The sequence below is a fragment of the Takifugu flavidus genome, chromosome 12, assembly GCF_003711565.1.
Source record: "Takifugu flavidus isolate HTHZ2018 chromosome 12, ASM371156v2, whole genome shotgun sequence".
Lineage (NCBI taxonomy): Eukaryota > Metazoa > Chordata > Actinopteri > Tetraodontiformes > Tetraodontidae > Takifugu > Takifugu flavidus.
In genome coordinates, this window is record NC_079531.1 from 6,966,639 (window position 1) to 6,989,233 (window position 22,595).

General features: G+C 46.2%; 4 protein-coding genes across 5 annotated transcripts; 3 read left to right on the plus strand and 1 right to left on the minus strand.

The window, feature by feature from the left end:
* The first annotated feature begins 733 nt into the window (after nt 1-733).
* On the plus strand, nt 734-3,540 carry neu4 (sialidase 4). The gene is given in 4 exon segments (XM_057050757.1): nt 734-1,078; nt 1,174-1,429; nt 1,949-2,142; nt 2,145-3,540. Coding segments are annotated over 4 exon segments (1,419 nt in total). The 5' UTR covers nt 734-877; the 3' UTR covers nt 2,913-3,540.
* Nucleotides 3,541-3,734: 194 nt separating this feature from the next.
* Nucleotides 3,735-7,803, plus strand: lxn (latexin). 2 transcript variants are annotated; one of them, XM_057050764.1, is made up of 7 exons: nt 3,735-4,003; nt 6,054-6,227; nt 6,304-6,366; nt 6,520-6,694; nt 6,780-6,916; nt 7,238-7,300; nt 7,453-7,803. In XM_057050764.1, the coding sequence occupies exons 1-7, from the start codon at nt 3,845-3,847 to the stop codon at nt 7,567-7,569; spliced, it is 888 nt and encodes a 295-aa protein (XP_056906744.1). In that variant the 5' UTR covers nt 3,735-3,844; the 3' UTR covers nt 7,570-7,803. The 2 variants fall into 2 exon arrangements, with proteins under 2 accessions (XP_056906744.1, XP_056906745.1); XM_057050765.1 differs by lacking the exon at nt 3,735-4,003 and adding an exon at nt 5,621-5,701.
* gfm1 (G elongation factor, mitochondrial 1) lies at nt 4,092-12,063 on the minus strand. Its single transcript, XM_057050755.1, has 18 exons — nt 11,362-12,063; nt 11,111-11,263; nt 10,790-10,922; nt 10,422-10,626; nt 10,107-10,223; nt 9,716-9,866; nt 9,105-9,259; nt 8,946-9,030; nt 8,722-8,859; nt 8,420-8,521; nt 8,260-8,316; nt 8,036-8,173; nt 7,800-7,882; nt 5,253-5,415; nt 5,012-5,156; nt 4,761-4,921; nt 4,618-4,671; nt 4,092-4,469 (listed from the first exon to the last, which is right to left on the minus strand). The coding sequence occupies exons 1-18, from the start codon at nt 11,434-11,436 to the stop codon at nt 4,338-4,340; spliced, it is 2,247 nt and encodes a 748-aa protein (XP_056906735.1). The 5' UTR covers nt 11,437-12,063; the 3' UTR covers nt 4,092-4,337.
* A 162-nt stretch (nt 12,064-12,225) lies between these two features.
* itpkcb (inositol-trisphosphate 3-kinase Cb) lies at nt 12,226-22,505 on the plus strand. Its single transcript, XM_057050756.1, has 8 exons — nt 12,226-12,364; nt 12,981-14,227; nt 19,217-19,316; nt 19,408-19,621; nt 19,717-19,921; nt 20,379-20,480; nt 20,599-20,670; nt 20,743-22,505. Exons 2-8 carry the CDS (start codon nt 13,151-13,153, stop codon nt 20,950-20,952), a joined length of 1,980 nt encoding a protein of 659 aa, XP_056906736.1. The 5' UTR covers nt 12,226-12,364; nt 12,981-13,150; the 3' UTR covers nt 20,953-22,505.
* The last annotated feature ends 90 nt before the right edge of the window (nt 22,506-22,595 follow it).

The window sequence follows — 22,595 nt, forward strand, 5'->3', positions numbered from 1 at the left end:
CCACTCTAATGTGGCAAAACGGATGCGTTTCAGTTAACAGAGGGAAGTGTTTGAACTTATTTTCTCAGTCGGACTGCAGCCTGAGAAGGTCGGTGATTATTTTCTTCATTTTGAAGGTCATTGAATTGCCTGGAAAGTGTAATCTAAGGTATGTATGTTGCCATGTATACAGGATAGTCTGTATACTTTTAAGTATACATCAAATGCTTCAACAGTTGTTTGACTTTATGCAGTATTTAGCAGTAATACTAAACATGTAAAATCTTTGAAACTGCAAATGGAATAAACAGGACACATGAGGCAGATGCACCATATAATGTATATTTACACATTTTGTGATATTATTTTCACAACATGGAGTTAGGAACTCAGATATTTTGTAACATTCCTTTCAATGAATATCACATATTAGTGAAACAACAATCATATCTAAGTAATAATAATTCTCATCAATGATCATTTTGCATCTGTACAAAAGGGGGGGAATGAAAGGGAACAAAGAGAGGGAGAAAGGGAGCCTTTGATCCCCAAGCCACATCTTCCCTTTGTTTAACTACTGTTTCTGACTGTATCTTACCTTAGTCTCAGCTAGCATGCGACTCTAACTTCTGTGCATATCTGTATGTAAGCAACCTTAGCAGCTATGAATTCACCATCTCTGTAATCTGTAACGCAGAAGCTTCCTACCCGATATATCAACTCCAAATAAAATATATAAAACCCAGCCGGATCCATCCGTACCTTCCTTCAGAACGTCCTTGCTTCTCTGACCGGAATCATAGTCCATAACCCTCGAGTCCCACTCCTGAATATCGACATCTTTGTCTATTGTGACCGTGGTTACAGCAGCTAATCCTGGTTGGACGTAGCTGAGATCATGCGGTCGCCATACTTCCCCGCGAGGACTGTGCTTTTCCACAAGGAGCCCAATGGAGTGACCTACAGGGTCCCAGCGCTGCTCTACTTGTCCCGGTCCAGATGCTTCCTGGCTTTCTGTGAGCAGAGACTCAGCCCCTCGGACTCTCAGGCTCACCTGCTGGTTATGAGGAAAGGCACGTTCTACAGGAACTATGTTGAGGTTGGTGAACTCTTCACGTGGATCTTTGGAAACCTCAATTTCAAATTTTCCATGTTTGATCCTCCACTTTTCTGTCATTAATGCTGGTGCTGCAGTGGGGCGACGTGCGTGTTCTGAGCACTGCCCTCCTGCCGGGTCACCGGTCCATGAACCCATGCCCGGTGTACGACGAGTTCACAGGTACTCTGTTCCTGTTCTTCATCGCCATTCTGGGCCACACCTCAGAGTCATACCAGCTGAGAACAGGGAAGAATCTGAGCCATCTTTGCTTCATCTGCAGCACTGACGAGGGAGAAACCTGGAGTCCAGTCACAGACCTCACTAAGAAGGTCATAGGTGACACCATCAAAGGTGTGTTGGACTCAATTCTATAGCGTACAGTTGAGCTACTGACGGACCAAACACTCATGTGTGGTTGTCCACACACTGAGGTTCTTGGTTTTAGCATTTCTAAAGGAAAGCGTCTTACATTTACTCGGGGTTCATGTTTAATGCAGGTGGTAGTAGTGTCGCCCTGAGCTCGTCACACAAATAGAGACGAATGATGGAGCTTCCTCATAAGGCTCTGTGACGCAAAGCAAAGCGTTGCAGAATGTAGCCATTATTGGCAGCCATGTCCAGTTTTATTCAGGAATAATGCTTGTGGTTCAATCCCCTGGTTCATCTGTAGCAGTTTTGAGGTCAAAACGTTTTTTTGTTATTGTTTTGTGTAGAAATGCTATTGGTAATTGAGATCTCTAGCTTGAATCCTACATGCTTTTATCTGGACTCGTGTGCAGTTAAAAGGGGTCTGTTCTGTTTGCTGCTGCTCAAATATAAGAGATATTTCAACCCTCTAAATTCTAATACTTTTCCCTCTCGTCCGTGCAGAATGGGCCACCTTTGCGCTCGGACCAGGTCACGGCATCCAGCTCAAGTCCGGACGCCTCTTGATTCCAGCCTACTCCTACCACATCGACTGCAGAGAGTGTTTCGGCCAGCTCTGCCTGACCACGCCCCACGCTTTCTGCTTTCACAGTGACAACCACGGGCGCACCTGGCGTTTCGGGGAGGCGGTGCCGGGCCGGAGAGCGTGGAGTGCCAGGTGGTGTCTGTGGATGAAGAAGATGGGACCAATGTGTTGTACTGCAACGCCCGCAGCCCTCTTGGATACAGGGTGCAGGCCCTCAGCCTGGACGATGGAGCGGTCTTTCAGGAGGGGCAATTGGTGCAGCGGCTGGTGGAGCCCAGAAATGGTTGCCATGGTAGCATTATTGGATTTCCTGCCCCGGTACATCTGCTGCAGAATCCAGAAGGGGCACCTCAGTGCAGACACTGGACTTCCTTCTTAACTTTGAATCACCCCGACTTTCCTACATACTCAAGCACCGTTTCAACCAATCACAGGGTCTCTCCAGACTTCCTCACCCCTACATGGGTGGTATACTCTCACCCGACATGGAGTGCCTCACGCATGGATCTGGGTGTTTTTCTCAGCCTATTTCCACGTGATCCTGACAGTTGGCGCGGCCCGTGGGTGATATACGAGGGCCCCAGTGCCTATTCTGACCTGGCCTACCTCGAGCTGCCGACCTCCACCGGCTCCCCGCCAGTCGTGGCTTTCGCCTGCCTGTTCGAGTGCGGCCCGAAAACAGCCTACGACGAAATCTGCTTCTGCATTTTCACCCTGTACGAACTGATCGACAACCTGCCGCAAAATGGGCAGCAGAGAAACTGCGACGGTGCCAGGACAAGCCAGAGCCGGAGCTCAGGAAGCAGAGATGCTCAAAGGGCATCAGTTGGTCGTCGGGTGAAAAAGAAGAGCAAGCTGCGTGAGAGGTGCTCTGTGTGTTAAATGTAGTTTTTACTTGTTTTAAAGGGGAGTTTCGAAGGCCCATAACCTCCATTGAGCTGGTATTTTCCCCAGACTGTTTTGGAGACCTAATCTGTAGCCACACCTTTCCCATTAACAATTTACGTCATCAAATCTAGAGATATTCAACGTTGGAGAGTTTGAGAGACAATTGTTGAGGTTGCACAACTGTTGACGAGATTGTGTAGTTCAGAAAAACACACGTCGTTAAGAGATTTGTTACTTGTACATTTCACTTCTGTGTGTATTTTTAAATCTCTCTCCCTTCCGTCAGACTGTCTTTAACAAGGAAATGATAGTTGAGGAAATCATCTTCATGGGTTTTCTTGGTGCGTTCAGGCTTCTTTCCACTTCTTGGCTGTTTCCATATGGACCAGTGACCTGTCCAGGTTATAGTCCTGATGACAGGTTCAACGCCAGAACCTCCCTGATTAGGAATAAACCGTCTAACAGGAAATCACTGGATGTTTTACTGTGGATGTTTATGTCAACTTGGAAAATTGTAATTCTCACGTAATCATGGAAAAACCTCTGTGACACAACCAACAATAAACATACCCGAGGTCTTAACCAGGATCCGAGGATCCGTGTGCTGCCTCTGAATCCTGAACACTGATTTACTCCCCTTTCTTTAGCCACTTCACAAACACGAACTACTTCGAGAACCACTGCAAATATTCAGGCGCTGACAGGTGGCGCGATCTCTTACAAAAAGCAGAGCCAGATAAAACTAATCAGTTTGTTTAGATAAAAGGACCAAAAGTAAACAGGAAGACGGGATCTGGACATTCTCTCCTATCTGCTTCTCCTCCCCTCTCTCTTACGTAACTGCAGGCAGGAAGGCCATTACCCTCCATGTGCTCTTTGGCACAACGCTCTTCTTTTATTTGACTGACATCGGAGTTTTAAAGCACATGACGATGAGTCTAAGGATCATCTTTGCTCTGGTTGTGATCAGTGGGGTAACTGGGGACAATAATGTGACCACCACCACCCCGACCGATGCGGCGGACGGGCCGTCTCAGCCCGACAGTCTCCTTGGAAGTGCAGAGAAAACGCATGTGTCTGGAGAGGTAAGAATGGGTTTTGCAAGTGATTCTACCGGTTGACGAACAGTAGAGTTGACTGAAAAAAATTGAAAAAAAGAGCCTGCTTCTAAAATGTGGGTCTTGGTTGCAATCATTATTTCTGATCTGTACATAGTACAAAAGCTCAAGCTCAAGTAAATCTGAGCTTTCCACACCGGCCGCAGTTTAGCTGAAACACCAAAAGGTCAAATTGTGATAAAATTAAGGTAATAAATATATTTCAGATGGGCTATGATAAAAGTCAGTATTGAACTTCGGTAACAGCTCCACAGATTAATCCAGTTGACAACATAAAAGGGCGAAGGGATGGTGAAACTCCTCAGCTCTTCCACTTGTTCTTCTTTGCGGGCAGCTGACCTGTAGCTTCCAAATACTTGTGGATGAGTTCCTCCTGCGTGGCTGGCAGGCAGGGCTGATACCTGCTGTATTCCATGGTGTACTCCCCCTTTCCCTGAAAACAGAGTGCCAGAAGAGATGGAGATCAGAACACTTTCCAGCAGAACTTTAAGTCCCTCTTCCTGACGTAAGAAACAGATGCTCAGCAAAAAAAAAGCTGAAATCATCCGATCGTTGCACAATTTGATCCAAATGAACGTTACCTCAGTACAGGAGCGCAGCTCTGTGGAGTAGCCGAACATGTCATTTAGTGGAATCTGCCAAACAAACGAAGATGAAGAGTGAGAAATGACGCAACCCAGAAGAGTGCGTTCATGAGCTCCATCAAAGCGGCAGCTGGACTCACATCAGCGTACAGCGTGAAGTATCCCTCCGCACCATCTTGTCCTGTGATGATGCCGTGTCGGCGGTTCACGCCAGCGATCACCGTCCCCTGAAATTCCTGAGGAGCCACAATCTCCACGGACATAATTGGCTCCAGGATGATGCTGCTGGCCTTTTCCATGGCTGAGAACACAGAGCGCCAGAAATTAAATAAATCCGTCGCAAATATAAAGTGAAGCCACCAGCGGTCAGGGATGGTAGAGACCACCACACCTTGTTTGACGGCACCTTCCCCCGCACGGACGAAGGCGATTTCATTGGAATCCACCATGTGGTGGGCTCCGTCTTCCAGGAGGAATCTGACCCCTGAGATCCTGTGGCCACAAAGGGGTCCTTTCTCACAGGCCTCCAAGAAACCCTGCGGCATGATGGGAAGAAATAAAATGAAGAAAGACAGTCTAGTAGTCTGCACAGAGCATTATAATGTTGTTTTTCCGGGGTTGGGAAAACAAACCTTTTCAATAGCTGGTATGAACTGCTTGGGGATGTTTGTTCCAACGGTCTGGTCTTCAAACTCCAGCTTGGTGCAATGCTCCGCATCAAGAGGCTCAAGAACTCCGATGACCTTCCCGTACTGGCCAGAGCCACCTGTCTGTTTCTTATGAGTGAAGTTAAACCTAAAAAAATAAATAAAAATAAGTAACAGTCCCATTTTTTATTTAAACATGTTGGAATGAGGGATACAAGAGACAAATTCCAGCGCTGTCAGATGAAGAATAACAGCATATCTGACACCTGAACAGCTGTTTTTGGAAAGCGGACTCAAACACTGGGGTGGGAATTCACAGAAGAGAGTTCTGTGTCTTTAAGAGTAAAAGGGGCAGTCCTCAAAGAGCAGAGTTGTCAGAGGAAGAGGGAAGTAATCTGCCTGTTGCATGAAGTGGAGCCGAGACTGAACGTCAGGTCAGTTTCTACCTGGGTGGGTGGTGGGTGGGTGGGGGGTGTTTGAGGTTTCGGGTTACCAGCAAGAGCAGATTAGCTAATGACCCATCAATGTCGGGGTTTGCACAACCTCCAAAGCGTTTGTTTAAACAGGAAGAAAAAAATCAACTTGACAAAAGTGGGAAGGGAAGCATGTAAGTGGAAAGGTCGCACTTTTCCAGATAAACCAAGTCGTTCCGGTTGAGAAACCGCCCCACACTGCAGACACCTGTGGTTCAAAGTCCTCCAGGAGCTTTTAGGTTGAACCAATCCCTGTTCGCGACGGTTAGTCCCGTTCTTTTCACCATTCCTGCTCTTGTGTCTGGTGTGCCAGAAAGTCTTAAAGGAAGAAGAGGCGGAAGAGCATCTGATGGCATCCGGCGAGCTGAATCCTAATCACTACCCTGCACAGAGGGCAGCCAAAGTGGTCCAACACTACCTCACTGCCCACTACGGCTCCCCCTACAGGCTGTTTGGGCTGCAGAAGGTCTTCAGTGGCAATGCACAGGTCTGTTATTTTGTCCCATTCCAGGCAAAGAAATTATTAAACATTATTGGCATTTAATAATTTTCTTTTTTTTAAGGATACAGCTGACTCTGGGAGAAAATACCAGCTGGAGCTCTTGGTACACGAGCTGATCAGCAACGTAAGAAAAAAAGGCTCACATCAAGGAACAAAAGCAGCTTTCAAACACACATTTCACTCATGTAGATGAATAGTTTCTGGTTAAGGCCGAACAGGTCTGAGGACCTTTATCCAAATAAAAAAGAAACACCTTTGCTCTGTGTACCCAACACAGGCCACAGAGAACTGTTCTGCAGAGGTATTCTTTGCTAAAGGAGAGGAACGTACACCGGCCCAGGTTGAGGTATCCTGCAAGGAGCTGATCAAAAACAACACTCTAGACCAAGAGGAGGCCCTTTTTCAGCAGTACAAGACAAACCAAAGCCTGCTGTCGGCCCACGACCTGCCTGGTAGGTGGGATTAAAACGCGTCTGTGCTGTTTTTATCTAAACAATGTGACGGCGATGGATAAAACCCCCTATAACACGCTGACAGATCGATACGGTCACATGGAGCCTGACACGAAGCCACTGTGGCACCTGGGCATTGTGGCCTCCAGCTTCGTCATGCTGAACGAATCCACAGAAGACACACTGTACAACATGGCTCAAGTGGCTAATATCACACAGCTGGTAGGTCACCTGCGCTCAATAGCAGGGGCACGGTAACCAAATAAATGCTTTTCAATCCAGTCAAGTGCACAGTTTTCACACGAAAAACAGAAAAATCACTTCTTTCAATTTCATCCAGACCCCCCCAAAAAATCCTCAAAATGAGCTCTAAAACTGTAGAACAGATGTTTGCAGTACTGATTATGCTAGTATAATAATAGTGCTGGCGAATGCTTTACTTGATTTATTCACTTTATGTCGCACTGATGGATTAAAAAAAGAAATATTTACAGCCTGATAAAAGAGATTCTAATTTCCTTCTTTGCTTTTCCCCTCCTGCAGCAGAGTGACGACGATGTTATCAAGTTTGAAAGTCTCGTCCTGCTGCACGACATGGTGTCCCAGGTAACCAGTTTTTAAATTCTACTTGAAAACAGAGCCTTATTTTCACCCTAAATAATTAAAATCACTGATCTTCTCATACGCCTTACAAGAATTGCAGCTGTACATTACGATTAACTCTAAATCCAGTAAGTGTGACGCAGTTTTTCTGACAGGAAATCCCTCGCTGGAAGCTGCTCTTCACCTGGTCTCCTTCAGAGGGAGTTAAAGTGCTGCAGATGGAGCAGCTGCCACACTGTCACGAGTGTGAAAAACCTCTGAAAACAGACTAAAACCCGCTGCCGTCCGTCACAAAACAATGTTGTGATTCTCACAACTTATGTTCAGTTCCAGGAGGACCAATATATCTTCACGGCAATGATCCGACGGGCTATTATTCACCAGAAACCAAACTCATATAATGGAAACGTGTTTATAAATGCACTAATATATGACTCTATGCTTCTTTTGTAACACATTGTGTGTTTAAGCTAAAATAAAAGGTGTAAACATCAACACTTACGGTACAGGACTGGTGATCGTCTCTCTGAACGCCACTTTCGGCTTCCCCATCTCACAAGGACAGTTGTATTCTCTCTCCATCCTCTGAGATGACACAAAACATGCAGGGGGCAGAAAAAAAACAGGACATGCCCGTTAGATCATATCCGAGACGTTTATAGCTGGCCAGCCATGTCAAAGAGAAGAGGCTCTGGTTCAAACAACAGGAAGTGACGAGCTCGTGCTGAAGCGACTCACCTGAGAGTAGATTTCCAGGTGGAGTTCGCCCATGCCCGAGATGATGGTTTCTCTGCTCTCTGTGTCAAAGTGCACTCTAAAGGTCGGATCTTCTTTGGTGAATCGGTTAATTCCTTTGGAGAATTTATCTTGATCATTCTGGCAAGAGGCAAAGTAATAAATCTTGGACTTAGTAGAGGAAGGTCGGCTTTTTATCTACGGTATAAACTGAAGTATGTTAGAACCTTGTTGGAAGGTTTGATCGCCATGGAAATGACAGGCTCGGGGACATGAATTGACTCCTGTTGGATGAATATACGGCAGGATTATTCTTCCCTCTCAGAGATGTGGACAAATGATTCCAAAACATGTTGAAATGAGCATGATTCCTGACTATCTGCTCACCATGGAGAGGTCGGAGTTGGTCTTGGATGTAAAAGTGTCTCCGCTCGCGCAGTCGACCCCAAAAAGAGCGCAAATATCTCCTGAATAAACCTCTTCTACATCCTAAAATGGAAAAAAGTTTCATGTTTTTGATTGGAAGCATAACTATTCTGCTTTCACAGAGGATGTGGTGTGGCTTTTTACACTTGACCGGTTCTAAACAGGAACTTTAAAACCTCATTTGGCTCCGTCATCTGACATTTGAGCTGCAAACCAAAGATGACAACTTGTGAGCTCTGATGTCTTTGTCAGTTTATTCTCACCTCCATCTGGTCGGCGTGGAGACGCACGAGCCTCTGAATGCGCACTTTCTTGCTTGTGCGTGTGTTGTAGATGTATTCTCCTTTCTTTAGACACCCCTGGTAGACCCGCACGTACGTCAACTGGCCAAAACGCCCAGCCTGTTAAAAAAAGCCACAGGAAACAGTGCAGCATGACTAATCTATCACCCTGGCAAGGAACATTGCAAAATGTAAAAGAACATTACCTCCAGCTTGAAGGCAAGGCCAACAAAGGGGTTCGTAGCGTCCCGTGTAGGATCCATTAAAATCTTTGAGCTTTCTTTGTCCTCACTGTCACAGTTACAGAGACGTTTACATCCCACTACTGTCTGTGGATTAAGTCCAAAACGGAATTTCACACTCACACTTTGTTGAGTATAGCGTAGTTTTTGACTTCCGTGGGATTCGGCAGATAATCCAGGGCAGCGTCCAAGAGAGGCTGCACCCCTTTGTTCTTCAGCGCCGTGCCCACCAACACTGGCGTGAAGAGCCTCTGTACTGTAGCCCGACGAATGGCAGCCTGGCAACAGGGCGGGTGTAGGTGAGAAGCTGATCATGTTCTTCAGAAACACACACGTCTGTTTGAATTTAAGGCTTGATAGTCAAACTTTTAGGAATATCAAGCATCCTGTCTATGTCCCACCCACACAGTGGGCATTTCACCTCCATCCAAGCTCAGAATGTGGATGAAAACACAACAAAGGGAGGAGAGAAGGTAACAAAGCTTCAATTATGTTGAAGATTACCTGAACACTGAAGCACAGATCAGCATCTTCCAATCCTGCATTAATTGTACTTTACTGTAGTTTATGACTGATGCGTAGATACAGACGCTGATAGTGGCTGCGTGAGCTTTAGTTAGCTTGTGATGTAACGTTATTACGAACCAGTGGTATTGTAAATCCAAGCTGGGTGACACTTCAATTGAATTTTGATAGGACGGCTCACCCACATATTGTGTATTGAAGAAACAAACCTTTAAGTCGGCAATAGTTGGAACCTTTTCCTCCAAGAACATCTCTCCCAGGGCTTCATCAGCATTAGCCACACACTCCACCAACTCCTGCCTCCGGTCTGCAGCCTCGGCACGGAAATCTGCCGGGATCTCATCATAGCGGAGATTCTGACTGAGGAGAGGAAGATGTCTTTGAACTAGTGACACATTTTTTTTATTTTTTTTTAAAATGGCTGTTTGTTTAATTTGATGACTTCAGTGATATTTCTCTCTTGTTGCTGCTTAAGAATGACCGCATTAAATACACAGGAATTCAAATCTATTAGGATGGCAAGTGAAGACAGTAACTCACTTTCACGATGTCAGAAAGTGGGTTTGTCACTGTGATTTTGCTCCATATAAGAATCCTTACCCAAAGGTCCCTTCAAAGTACAAGCTCCGCTCCTCTACAAGGTCAATGATGCCGCGCATTTTTGACTCCAGGCCCATGGGGATGCTCACAAACGCTGCGTTGTGGTTCAGTTTAGTTCTGAAGTGAACAAAATATAGGAAGGAGAAAACTTCATTCTGCAGCGGCAATAGTCAGAAAATGCACTTCAAAATCCAAATTTCTGAAGGTATTAAAAGCTGTTCTCGTACTGCACAGAAATTTCAGAGTGTGAGGTTCAAGTAAAGAGTGCCGTCAGTGTCAATCTATAGAATGTCGTCTGCTGTCAGGGTGCCAAACCTCATCTGTTGCAAGGCTCGATTGGGGTTGGAACCCATGCGGTCCAGCTTGTTGATGAAGGTGAGGAACGGGACATTGTAGCGCTTCATCTGCCTGTTCACCGTCATGGTCTGACACTGGACTCCTCCCACCGCGCACAGAACCAGCACAGCCCCGTCCAAGACGCGCAGCGCTCGCTCCACCTCGATGGTGAAGTCCACGTGACCTGTACGCCAAAGGTAAACATTAGGACAACAAAAGCGGATATTTTAATGTCATGGTTTCATTTTCATTATAGATCCATTCATTTTCTGACCTAAAAGAACACAAACCATAATCAAGGACCTTATGGTTCCCAACAGCTCAATGTTGAGAACAAGGTTTGGTACCTGGTGTGTCAATGATGTTGATATTGTGATTTTTCCACATGGTGTAGGTAGCAGCCGACTGGATGGTGATGCCTCTCTGTCTCTCCAGCTCCATGGAGTCCATAGTGGCTCCAACACCATCCTTTCCTTTCACCTACAAGTCACAGAGCACAACGGCCCATGAATGCTTGCACAACTGTGCAAACTTGACTGCAAGTTGTCTGTGCAGGCTCTCATTCAGTCAGATCACAGCCGTCTGAAGAGCTAGAAGTTAAAGGATTTGGACTTCATGTGCAACGGTTTCGAGAACCCAGATGAAGCAGGCATGATCAGAAGGGTCACCTCGTGAATCTGTGCTATTCTGCCGGTGTAGTAGAGGATGCGCTCGGTCAGGGTGGTCTTCCCCGAGTCGATGTGGGCTGAAATCCCGATGTTGCGGATCCTCTCATTAGGGACGATGCCAGAGGAGCATGTCCGGCAACTGTTGATGAGCACCTGTCAGATTCAACGGGAGAGAAACGATCTTCTCATTAATATTGCTCTTGTTTACCGATTGTGCAATACCACAGACCCTTCATGTTACCTCACATTACCTTTTTACTCGTGACGCTCCGTGTTGACAAAAGAGGTATTTTTGCTAAAGACAAGCCGGTTTTCAGCACTCTCATTTTGACGATGGTTGCGTAGGAAACAGGGTGGTCAAGATACTCCTTTTACCCAACCACTGACAACCCGCTGAATGTCACGCCGGTCCTTGGTCGTTCATTAGCGGTACTTCCGTATCTACGGAGAGCCAGCTGTTCCAAAATTAATACTGAGCGCGTTTCGTAAAGTGCTACAATATTTAAACACAGAGAGAAAAAAAACACTATTTATGATGTCTCATTGCATCCTTATTTGCATTTTTTTTAATTTACCACTGAAATTCCAATGGGACAAGGATTACACGTTTTAAAAGCGTCATTTTATGGCTGTCATAAGAGAAATAATTGAATAAATGTCAAGTAGAATAAAATGTCAAATAAAGGAAGAATTGTGTGGTCTACTTTCAGTAGTCAAACAATTCGTGACGTTAAGTTTCCGCGCACATGTGAAGGCACTCATCCTTTTTGACTGGAATATTTCAAATTTAAAAGTTCTCTTTGCTTATTACTTTCATCAGCAGCTTCGTCAGCACCTGCTCTGTTTATATGGACAAATTTTAGCGAAAACGGACCGTTTCTAAATGGAGAATGCAAATGCAAAACATTCGACACATTTCCATTAAGCACGTGTCACAAACTGTGCAGGTGTTTAAAGTTACCCATTTCGGCAGTCGATTGTCAATATTTTACCCCGTTATGAGTCATAATTAATGACTACTGATGGTTTTATTTACTCAAGCATGAAACGGAGTATGATGTGTCTGGTGCGGTGTTAGCTGTTTTTTTCCATTGTTGTCCTTCCTGTCTCGTTTCCTCAATGTGAGCACTTCTTTCATTGCAGCACGATGACTGGGCGCTGCGACAGTGAAGACACTCAGTTTAGAGAACAAAAGCGACAGGAATGCGCCTGAACATCTTGTTCATAAGCCCATGGTTCAAAAGCCCATTTATGGTAGGAAACTTATTTATTTGACATTGAAATGGTGGCTATTTGCATGCCTTGCACTGGGCTTGATTTTGTTCACAAATAACCTTTGAATTTATCAGCTTTTCCATTTATGATTTTATTCCGACCGGATTTTACTTTTAATTTTGTCTTGCTTTAATTTTAGTTCTAAAATCAACGCTAAATGACTTGTAAAATAATCAGATTCCTTAATAAGAAACTCTGATTGAAATCTGGTCTTCTAGAGCATCAGTTGGACTTATTGAGTTACACAAAAGTGTGGTCTGTTTATATGTATATTTTTGTGTTTGTTCTGAACCGAATGAATGTGGAGACCGCTGTTTAAATGGGGCAAGAGTGTGCTTACCGTCCAGCCACAGAGGGGCAGTATTACATTGACAAACTACCTAAAACCAGTCAAATACCTTCTTTTTCTTTCTTTCACGTGAATTCGTTTCATTGCACCTGAATTTCGCCTCGGCTTGATTGAATCAATTCCTCTAATGACTTGCATGGCCTCGTAAACTCGCGTTGGCCCTTAAAGTGGCCCCGTTAGTGAAACTGTAGGTGCTTTACGCGTGTGATCTGGCACCATTGTTGACGGGAGTGTTTGTTCTCGCAGATTCCGACGTGGGATAAAAATGGACAAACGAATGATTTCCCAGAAGTGGAGGATGCGTGATTAATGCCTTACTGTACACTGTAAGTCACAGTAAATGCTGTTTCAAAAGCAGTATTTGAGGGTGTGTCTGGGTCACTGGTAGACGAAGGTTTACTACTACGGAATGCGGGATGGGCCAATCTCCATCGGAGCTGTCGCACACCGCCGACGCCTCCGTCAGAGCGAAATGGAAAGCGGGCGAGAGAGCTAAGAGGCTCCGCATCGGCAGACGCGGGAGCAAAGAGAAACGTCGCGGCCAGGATAGGAAAAGGAATCCGATGAAAAACAACGTGCTGTCGTGTTTGGGACGAAGAAAGCGAGAGTCGAGTGGCGCAGAAGCGGGTTGTGAGAGCGACGCCGGCGGTCCAACGACGCCCCGCGACCCCAGAACAGGAAAGTTGCCGAGGGACGAGGTTGTATCGACGTTCGCGGTATCGGCGGTCCGTTCGGAGGTACCGCCCGAGCCCGAAACCGAAGAGATCGGTCCCACTGTGAGCCCACGGACCGCGGCCGGTCCGTCCGATGCGGCCGGTTTGGAGACACTGACCGCTGAAGTCAGCGCTGCGGGCTGTGAGGAGCCCGGACACGCGAGAGAGGACAATGCATCGGACCCTCCTGCCATGGAAGACCAGCCACTGGGGGGGGACAGCCGGGATCCTGTTGTGCCTGACTCTGGAGGAGTAACAGGGACTGCCCCGAGTTCGGCTAGCTCGGCCCCGGATCAGGACAACAGCGAAAACTTGTTGGCGGATGGTCGAGCCGAAGCTAAAATGACAAAGATCGAGTGCGGCGGCGGCGTTTCCCTCTCCCCGGACGACTCCTGCGAGGGACCGGAGCGCACCGATCAGGCCGGTGGCGGACCCGCAACGGGTCAAAGTTTCCCCGGAACTATCCCGAAACTCATCATAACTCGGGATCCAAGCCCGACCCCCTCCCAGGAGCCTCCGATTCTGCTGGGCGCCCGAACGGAGCTCACCACCGGGTCGTGCCTGGACTCTCACGGGGATGACGAGTCCCCGTGTTCGGACAGCGGCTGCGGGGGGTCCCCGGCGCTGATGCGCTCCCCGAGGAAGCTGTCCAACTCCTCCTCCATCGGCCTGTCCTCCGCATCGTCCTTCGAGGAATCCGAAGACGACTTCACCGGGAGCGACATCGAGTCCAGCCTGTCCCCGGCCAGGTCCCTGTGTAGCCCGGACGAAGGGTCAGGGGTGAGTGCATTTAATTTCACAACATCACGGTTGAAATGTTGTTTTGGTTAATCCTGTTGGGGACACATTAGGACATCACACTGACATGCAAAGTAAATGAAAAATCATGAAAATAACACACCAGTCCACATCACCCAGTCTGGCGGCAGAGTTTGAGCAACTGGTAACATTAGTTAGAAACGTGGAAATGATAAAGCCAGTTCATTGCCAAAATGGTGCATTATAAAGGCTTACAAAGTGGGCTCATTTGGAAATGGATATTAGTGTTGAAAGCCTTCAAGGTTGACACCACTAAAATACAATGAACAATAATTAGGAAACAATAGAGCTTTTTGTTTCCCTCCCCTCCCTCAATCTTTGCTTTTTAGCGCCGTGACTCATGATCACGTGGCCCCACGTAGCCCAATGTACACGCATTTCAAACAAATGGTTGAAATATTCGTCATCCCATTACATTTACAGCTCCGGCTGTGTAAAGTTCCTGTGCTGAAGACGTCGCAGAAGGTCTGTTTCCACCCCTAGGATGTCAATTTTTCCTCTCCAGTATTAGTTTCCATGGAGGAAGCGTCCTCCCCTCCAGTCAGGAGGCTTTGAGGCACCGTCCTCCCCCCTGTAAACGCCTGGAATGACACGTCTTAAAAACAGGATGTCTCCGCTGGACATGGAGCTGGTCAAAAACGGGTGTGCTGGTTTTTCCGCCCCCCCCCAGTGGCTTTTTACCCCAGCAACTGGGATCCCAGGTGAATGTTGTCAACCTGGTGGGTCAAAAACCCAGATGGATCGCAGCCCTTGAGGCCTGCGTTTCGACATCGATCCTCCCAATCAACCCTTATCATCATCTTATTTGGTGCTTATTATAAACAATTTTTGGAACAGAAGTGAAACTAATAATGATTTGTAAGGATAATTTCATAATACAGCTTTTCAGCAGTCTTTTGCTTCATTATGAGCTAATTTAGCATTAGCCAGTTCTGTGTTTACCTAACTCAGTACAGTAAAAGCCAAGTTACACTCGATAAATGCATAAATTAGCAACTTTTTTGTCTCGGGTGGACACGTGTAGTGTTTCTATAGTAGCAGTTGCCTTTGTAGATAAAAATTAGTTACTTCTGATGTAGTTGGCGCTTCAACGCTGAAAATATACACTCACTCATCCCATTATCGTGTCTTCTATTGGATATTGCAATTTCCAGGCTTTCATGTGCAAAAAGCAACTTGAGTTGCACTTGCTGCTGTTTTGTGTGTGTGTGAGAACCTGTTGTGTGCTCTCTGATATGAAATGTGTCTAATGAGCGTTCTTTCTCCTCGCTGTGAAAACATTTCAGTCATAAGCTCCAGGGTGTGTTTGTTTCTCGCTGGCTCTGTTGTGGCTGTACTCTCCGCTCCCAGTCAGTCCAGGTACAATTTGTGCACTGTGACGTGAGCAGATACTTGCTCAAACATGCATACTTACAGTCTCACACACACGCGCTTGCTATGCCACCTTGCATACGCAGCTCTGAGTGTGTCATGGAAAATTGGGCTGCGGGCAGAGCCAGTTGCTAGGCGACTTCTTTGCCATATATGGTGCCTTTTTTTTCTCTTCTTCTTCTTCCTCGTCTTGTTCTCTTTCCCCAGTCGTGCATTATATAAATGAAGTTTTTTAAATTAAATTTTTGGCTGCTGTGGAATGTCTCCAAAAAATACCTCGTACAACATCTTATAAATTGAGCTCAGCCAGCAGCCTCGAAGGGCAGAGAAGAGATTTTGCCCGAGGGGGCGAGGCGTCGGCGGCTTTAAACGTGAAGCCAAATTGTGACCATTACTGTCGCTTCTCAGAGCAAATGTAGGCGCCACGCGTGCCCCAGCTGCTCACTTGTCATCTGTGGCAACGGTTACACAGAGGCCCACACATCCCTCCCACGTTGCACGCTCGCTTCTTTAGCCGCGCACTTCTCTCTTATTCCTCACCGCTGGAGTTTTTAAATCAAAATACAATGTAAACCTACAGTGTCAGCTGTTTCAATGTTAAGTGGCGTGTATGCACAGAGATCACCTTTGACATAGATTGCTGGTTTTTGACAATCCAACGTGGAACAAACCCAAAAAGGCCACCAATTACGAAGGCTTTCCTACAAATATGATAAAACATCTGCATTTTAATGTGCAAATACAGCGTGTAGTCACTCCTGTAGCTTATCCTGTAGATAGTCGTCCAACAGGTTCACTTTCTCTCTCACTCACTCACACACACACACACACACACACACACACCTTTGGAAGCTATGAGGAATTTATCATGCAGACAAAAGGGGAGTACTCATATGCTACGGGAAGCCCTGTCATCCCAACCCCACGCTTCCAGTCTGGAAGCAGATTGGCTTGTTTTTGGAGCTGTGGATTGGCCTTTTGAGAATTAGATGGATGAGAGATGGAGAAGTATGAAGGCTTGAAGTGGGGGTGGGGGGTAGAGGAGGCGACTTTTAGGTGATGAAGCCACAAGGGAGTTGGTTCAAGCGGGGTCACCTGGTGCACGATGACTTTATTAACAATTGGAATGATGGATATGGGTCAGAGCACCCCCCCTTCCCTTCCCCGTAGAAAACGGTATGAGCTTATGACCGGAGGGGATTATTTACCAAGCAACACAAATCCCAGTTGACAGAGCGAAGCTAAGAGCTAACAGTGGAGTCTGTTGAGGAAGTGAATAGATGATTATGGAGGTATGATCTACAGAGGGACACGCACGTCCAACAGAGGGTCTCCCACACTGATGGTACCGGGTGGTCCCGCTAGTTTCCAGTGCTCTTATTCGCACCTCCCTCCTCTTCCGCCGTGGCTCAGTTCACCAGGTAAGATGTGGAGTTAAATAAGTTTGCTCGGTGAAAGGCAGCGACGCTGCACCACCAATAAACTGCTTTCACTGTTTTAGAGAAAGTATTTAATAAGACTGGCGTACTTGATTATCCAGATTTACATCGCTCACATGGTCTCTTTCATTGGTGGGATGCAGAAACCACCCATGTTTGATTCGGAGAACAGTGGAGCCGTCAACATTGGCAGGATTAGAATGTAGAGGCTGAAACTAAACTGGGAAAACCCAGCGGACCCGTTCTGGTTGCTGTATAAGAGTTATTTAAAAGGCAGCAGCGAGGCTGAAGGCGAAGGCTGTCAGAGGTGAATCCTCGGCGCGTGGGCCGCGGAGAGACGATGAAATGGCTGTTTTAACATAGGTGGTTCTCTGCGTTTCCTGATTCACATCTAGCAGAACCTCTGGCTGTGACAGGACACTTTATTCAGGTGAGAGAGGGCCCGGAGCCATGAGGACAGGACATGGGGTGTCCAATTCTGTTGTCTGATTGTGGAAAAACAGCTCATTTGCATAGAATAAAATTAAAAGCTGATGCTGGGTCCTAACCGGTGTTTCATACGGTCTTATCTGTGTTGAACTTCAGACTCTTAGCCTTTACTGCTGCACTTTGACAGCCGTTCTAAAAGGGGACGGTTATCTCTCATGAGGATGATTTAAAGAGGTGCAGATGACTGAGAAGGTATGCAAGTGTGCATGAATAAGGATATTGGAGGGCGGAGGCGGGATGTTTAAAGCCGATTCACAGCCAATAGTTGGAAAAGAAGAAAGGTCTGAAGTGGCCGATTGTGCAGAGGGTTCAACATCTGCAACCAGAAGCTGCGTAACAGGAAATTGTCTCACGTTGCAAGTTGCTGAGTCCTGTTGTAAGTCTGTGGACATGCTGCCCATCTTTTTTCCGTAATTGTTCGCTGTTCTGAAACAGAGGTCGCGTCAGGGTCATGAAAGTGGCACAAGTCTCGGGGGAGCTTAAGAAAGTTGGGATTTCTTTGTTCCCCGGAGCTGTTAATAGGAATCCTAAAACCCCATCGCAGCTCAGCGGTGCGAACATGTTCTAATGCAAGATCTAGACAAATTTCCTGTTTTTCCTGCTTTGAATTGGTGTTATTTGAGAGCAGGCGCAGCAGGACTGTTGCTGTCCAGTGGTGGTGTCCTGGCTAAAAAAAATGGATGGAAAAAAAGATGCATTGTTCATGTTAGTGCAAATAGTGTTGCATTCTACCTCGTGTATTCGCACCTCGACCCTTTGCCCACAAAGACAGTCGCAAAGATTATCTTCAACAAAGCAGCGCCCCTTAAACTCAAATACATCATGTTTTTATCTTCCAAGTTAAACACAAACCCACAGTTTCCGTTAGAGGTGTGTTACGCACACGCGCGCGTGTGTGTGCGTGTGCGCGCTCACGGAGACTGTTTTATTGTGACAGAGTTTCACCAGAGCAGCTGTGGAAAGAATGCCTGTGATGAGAGAACCGATAATAGTCCTGCATGTAAACAGGGCCCAGGTACTGTAGCGCAGGCAAACAGCGCCGGCTTATAAAAAGATTAGTTTTATTGTTATAGCCTCTTGTCCTTGTACATTTTATTGCTCCCATTTTTCCTGTTTGTATCTTTTTGTTACTGTTGAACACTGATTTGAACACTTTTTTAAAGGGTTGCTCGATCGTAATGTACATTTTATTTTTCCATGACCCTGTTTTCTGTGATGCAACAATGTGATAACCACACGGTCACACACAGAGACACACCCACACAGAGTTCAAATCAAATAGATCAATAGATGTTGTGTTCCTCTCAGAATGCTTGCGTCAAAGTCCCTGTTCACACTGTCCTTGCACAGGTGTTTCCCAATAGAGATAACTATCACACACACACACACACGTTCTGCATTCTAACACCGTGCCACTGGGTTGGTAAATGTTTTATGAATGGGCTTTCTGTCATGTACATTGAGCACCTGGCTTTGCTTCAATGCCTACTGAGGTGTGTGTGCACTTGTGTGCGTATGTGTCCACGTGTGCACATTAATGGATGTGTTATTCTGACAAATGGTGACTGCATTAAAGCCCAGCGGTTTAAAAAAGACACATGATTGTGGTGCCGATTGTGTGCCGACTCCTCTGCCTTTGTGCCTTTCCCAGAATAAATCCTGGCACAAGTTGAAGACGATGGTCCACTTCTCCCCCTTTGTCGTGTCCTTCAAGAAGCGTTATCCGTGGGTGCAGCTAGCGGGCCATGCCGGTACGCAGTGAACAACAGTTACGGAAAATCTTCACGGGGTTGTTTCATTGTTCTAACGTCGTGAATGTTGTCTCATGTCCTGGTATTCAAGGCAACTTCCAGGCCGGCGAGTACGGACGCCTGCTGAAGCGATACTGCGAGAGCGAGCAGCAGTGTCTGGAGAAGCTGATGAAGGACATGCTGCGTCCCTATGTGCCCGGTTACTATGGCGTCGTGCAGAGAGACGAGCAGGATTATAATCTGATGGATGACCTGCTGGCCGAGTTTGACTCGCCTTCGATCATGGACTGCAAGATGGGAAGCAGGTAGACATGTGTTTTAAGAAATGCAACGACATTACAAGTTTAAAGAAACTAAATCCATGTTCAGTGATGTAAAACTCTCCGCCCGTAACTTCCAGGACATACTTGGAGGAGGAACTGAAAAAAGCCCGAGAGCGTCCACGCTTGCGTAAGGACATGTATGACAAGATGGTGGCGGTGGACCCCGGAGCCCCCACGGAGGAGGAACGGGCCCAGCAGGGAATCCTCAAGCCCAGATACATGCAGTGGAGGGAGACGCTCAGCTCCACGGCCACCCTGGGCTTCCGCATCGAAGGCATCAAGGTCAGGGGGCGCGTCTGTTTTCCGTCGCCGTGCGACGCCGAGTAAATATTTATCTGCCCACCACTGGAGAGACCAAACAGCGGAGTGCAAACGCTAAAGACGGTTTAAATCTTCATCCAGATGTGCAGCCAAAATGGAGACTGTTTGTTCTTTTAAGGAATGAAAACAAGCGTGGCGGTCAGCTCCTGCCAGGAGCTGCACATTTGCATGCTCGTCAGTCATGGCCGGAAAAATCTGATGGTGCCCTGGAAACATTTAAAGCAGCTGCAGTTATTTTAGCAGAATGAGGGTCACTCGCGCTGCGATAGCACATTAGCTATTTAGCTGATATACACTTCTATGTAGCTGAAAGCAGCAGGGACCGTCCTGCAGCTGCTGCCTCCATGGAAAAGACATAATTGTCTCCAGGGAGCTGTGAAAACTAAACTAGCGTAAGACATTTTGTTCTTTCCTACAGAAGGCTGATGGAACTTGTAACACCAACTTTAAAAAGACCAAGAACAGGGAACAGGTGATGCAGGCTTTGGAAGATTTCGTAGGCGGCAACACTCAGATTCTGGTGAGTTTCAGGTCATTTTTCGAAACTGGAAAAAGGAAGTATTTTTGCCGTGTTAGATATAGATAGATATTTATATTCTGTGTATTTACCCACTGGAAACTTTTAACGTCTTTTTTAGAAACTCTACCTGCAGCGGCTTGAGGAAATTCGCTTGGTTCTGGAGCAGTCACAGTTCTTCAGAACGCACGAGGTGAGACGCAGTTTTTGAGCATTTCTGAAGAAATCCGCTTGCCGAGCTGAAGGTTGATGCCATTCGCCGCAGGTCGTGGGCAGCTCCTTGCTCTTCGTGCACGACGCCTCCGGGAAGGCCAGAGTGTGGATGATCGACTTTGGGAAGACGGTCCCGCTGCCAGAGCCTCAGACTTTGGACCACAGGACAGCCTGGGTGGAAGGCAACAGGGAGGACGGCTACCTGTGGGGACTGGACAACCTCATAGACATCTTCAGCAGCATGCTCCCAAAGACGCCTTGAGGGGCAGACTCAACCTGGCTGGGAGATGAGCTGAAACTGACACATTTGTAGACTTCTGGTGACGACCTTGTGTCTGTTCAGGAAGAAAACAATCACTTTGCAGAACGAGACTGGAGTTCTGTAAAGGAACAATGCTGGGGTTGTGACGGAGAGAAGGAGAACTGAGTGCACAGCAGTTACGCATGGACAATCGCCGCTGGTCTGGTCCGATGGATCTGCATGCCGTGACCTCTAACCTCGTTCGTGTTCCTCAGCAATGTCTCCCTCTGTTGGTGAGACTTGCACACAGCATGCTTACCGTGATAAACTGGAGTCACAGGTTTGAAAGCCTTTTATAGAGCCTGAAAGGAGCATTAGGTAATGGGAGATATTGTTTGGAGGTTATTATCAATTTTAAAGCTTTAAAGCTTTAATGTTCAACAACACTAAAACAATCGTTAGACTCGGTGTTATCTGATTCAGCTTATTTGTTTTGGCCTCACCCGGTCTACAGTGTGTGCCTCGCCTATTTAAAGAGTTTAATCATTCCACCCTAGTGGACTTCTGATTTTTCTTCCAAAGAATCCATCCAAGTGTAAAGTTCCACCCTAATTCCAAAGTGTAATACAAAGTATTCCAAATTGGGTTTTTTTTGTATCATAATGCAATTATTACTGTTATTTTTTTTCATTTTTACTATAGGGTTCGCAGCTTTGGCAGCCATGTTTTCTTAAATTTATTGCACTACTGGTCCTCACTCAGCCGCTGAACAAAAGAAGAGGATCCTGGGAGTATGTAAAGGGTGGAAACTGCAGGTTTACAGATGCAGATGTCTGAGATCTTCCTCTGAATTTATACCTGAATTTTTTTTTATGATCGACACTGTGGCTTAAAGGAAACTGGAGTTACCTTCTGAAATCAGTCTGTTAAGGCTTTTCTGGGGTGTCACTTTCCTGCAATTGTATCAAAACTGGAAGTTTTTAATGTGTTTTATGCAAGTAGTCACACGCAAGAATCACGTGGATAGACAGTCTCCCCCTGATCTACAGTTTTGGTTTGTTTTTTTCCAAAGAGCAGTTTGCAAAAAAGAAAAATCCTGCCTTAGTTTATTAGTCGTTATAACCAGATTTCCATCGGCTTGAACGCCACCTTGAATCTTCCAGGCATCTTTGAACGGTGTCGAGCACCACTGTTGAGGCACGTGCGTGGTTACTTTTTTTTTTTTTTCTTTTACACGAGTTCTGTTGACACGTGTTTCAAGCATTCATTTAGAAAAGGAAATTAAGACATACTGGGAGAAAAAAAATGTTTACAAAGCATTATGTACCTTAACCCACCGATCCTCTGGGTGGGGGGGACAAATAGGTTTTCATACTATTGTTTTATAAGTAAGAAAACTGGATTCCTTTTTGTATTCTTAATTAAAGTTTAGGTTTTCTATTAGAATGACAAACAGAATGAAATGGAATATTGATTACTGCTTTGTTAGTCATGGATTGTAATAAACTGGTAAGAGTTATAAGGGGCTGTTCTTTTATTTCCTGCAAACTCAATAAATTCAAACTATGTTACAACTTGGGTCTGGACCATGTCATCATAAGCTTTGCTGTCCTTGCTGTTGTCCATCACCAGGGGAAACTCAGACGTTGACACTGAACAGAGAA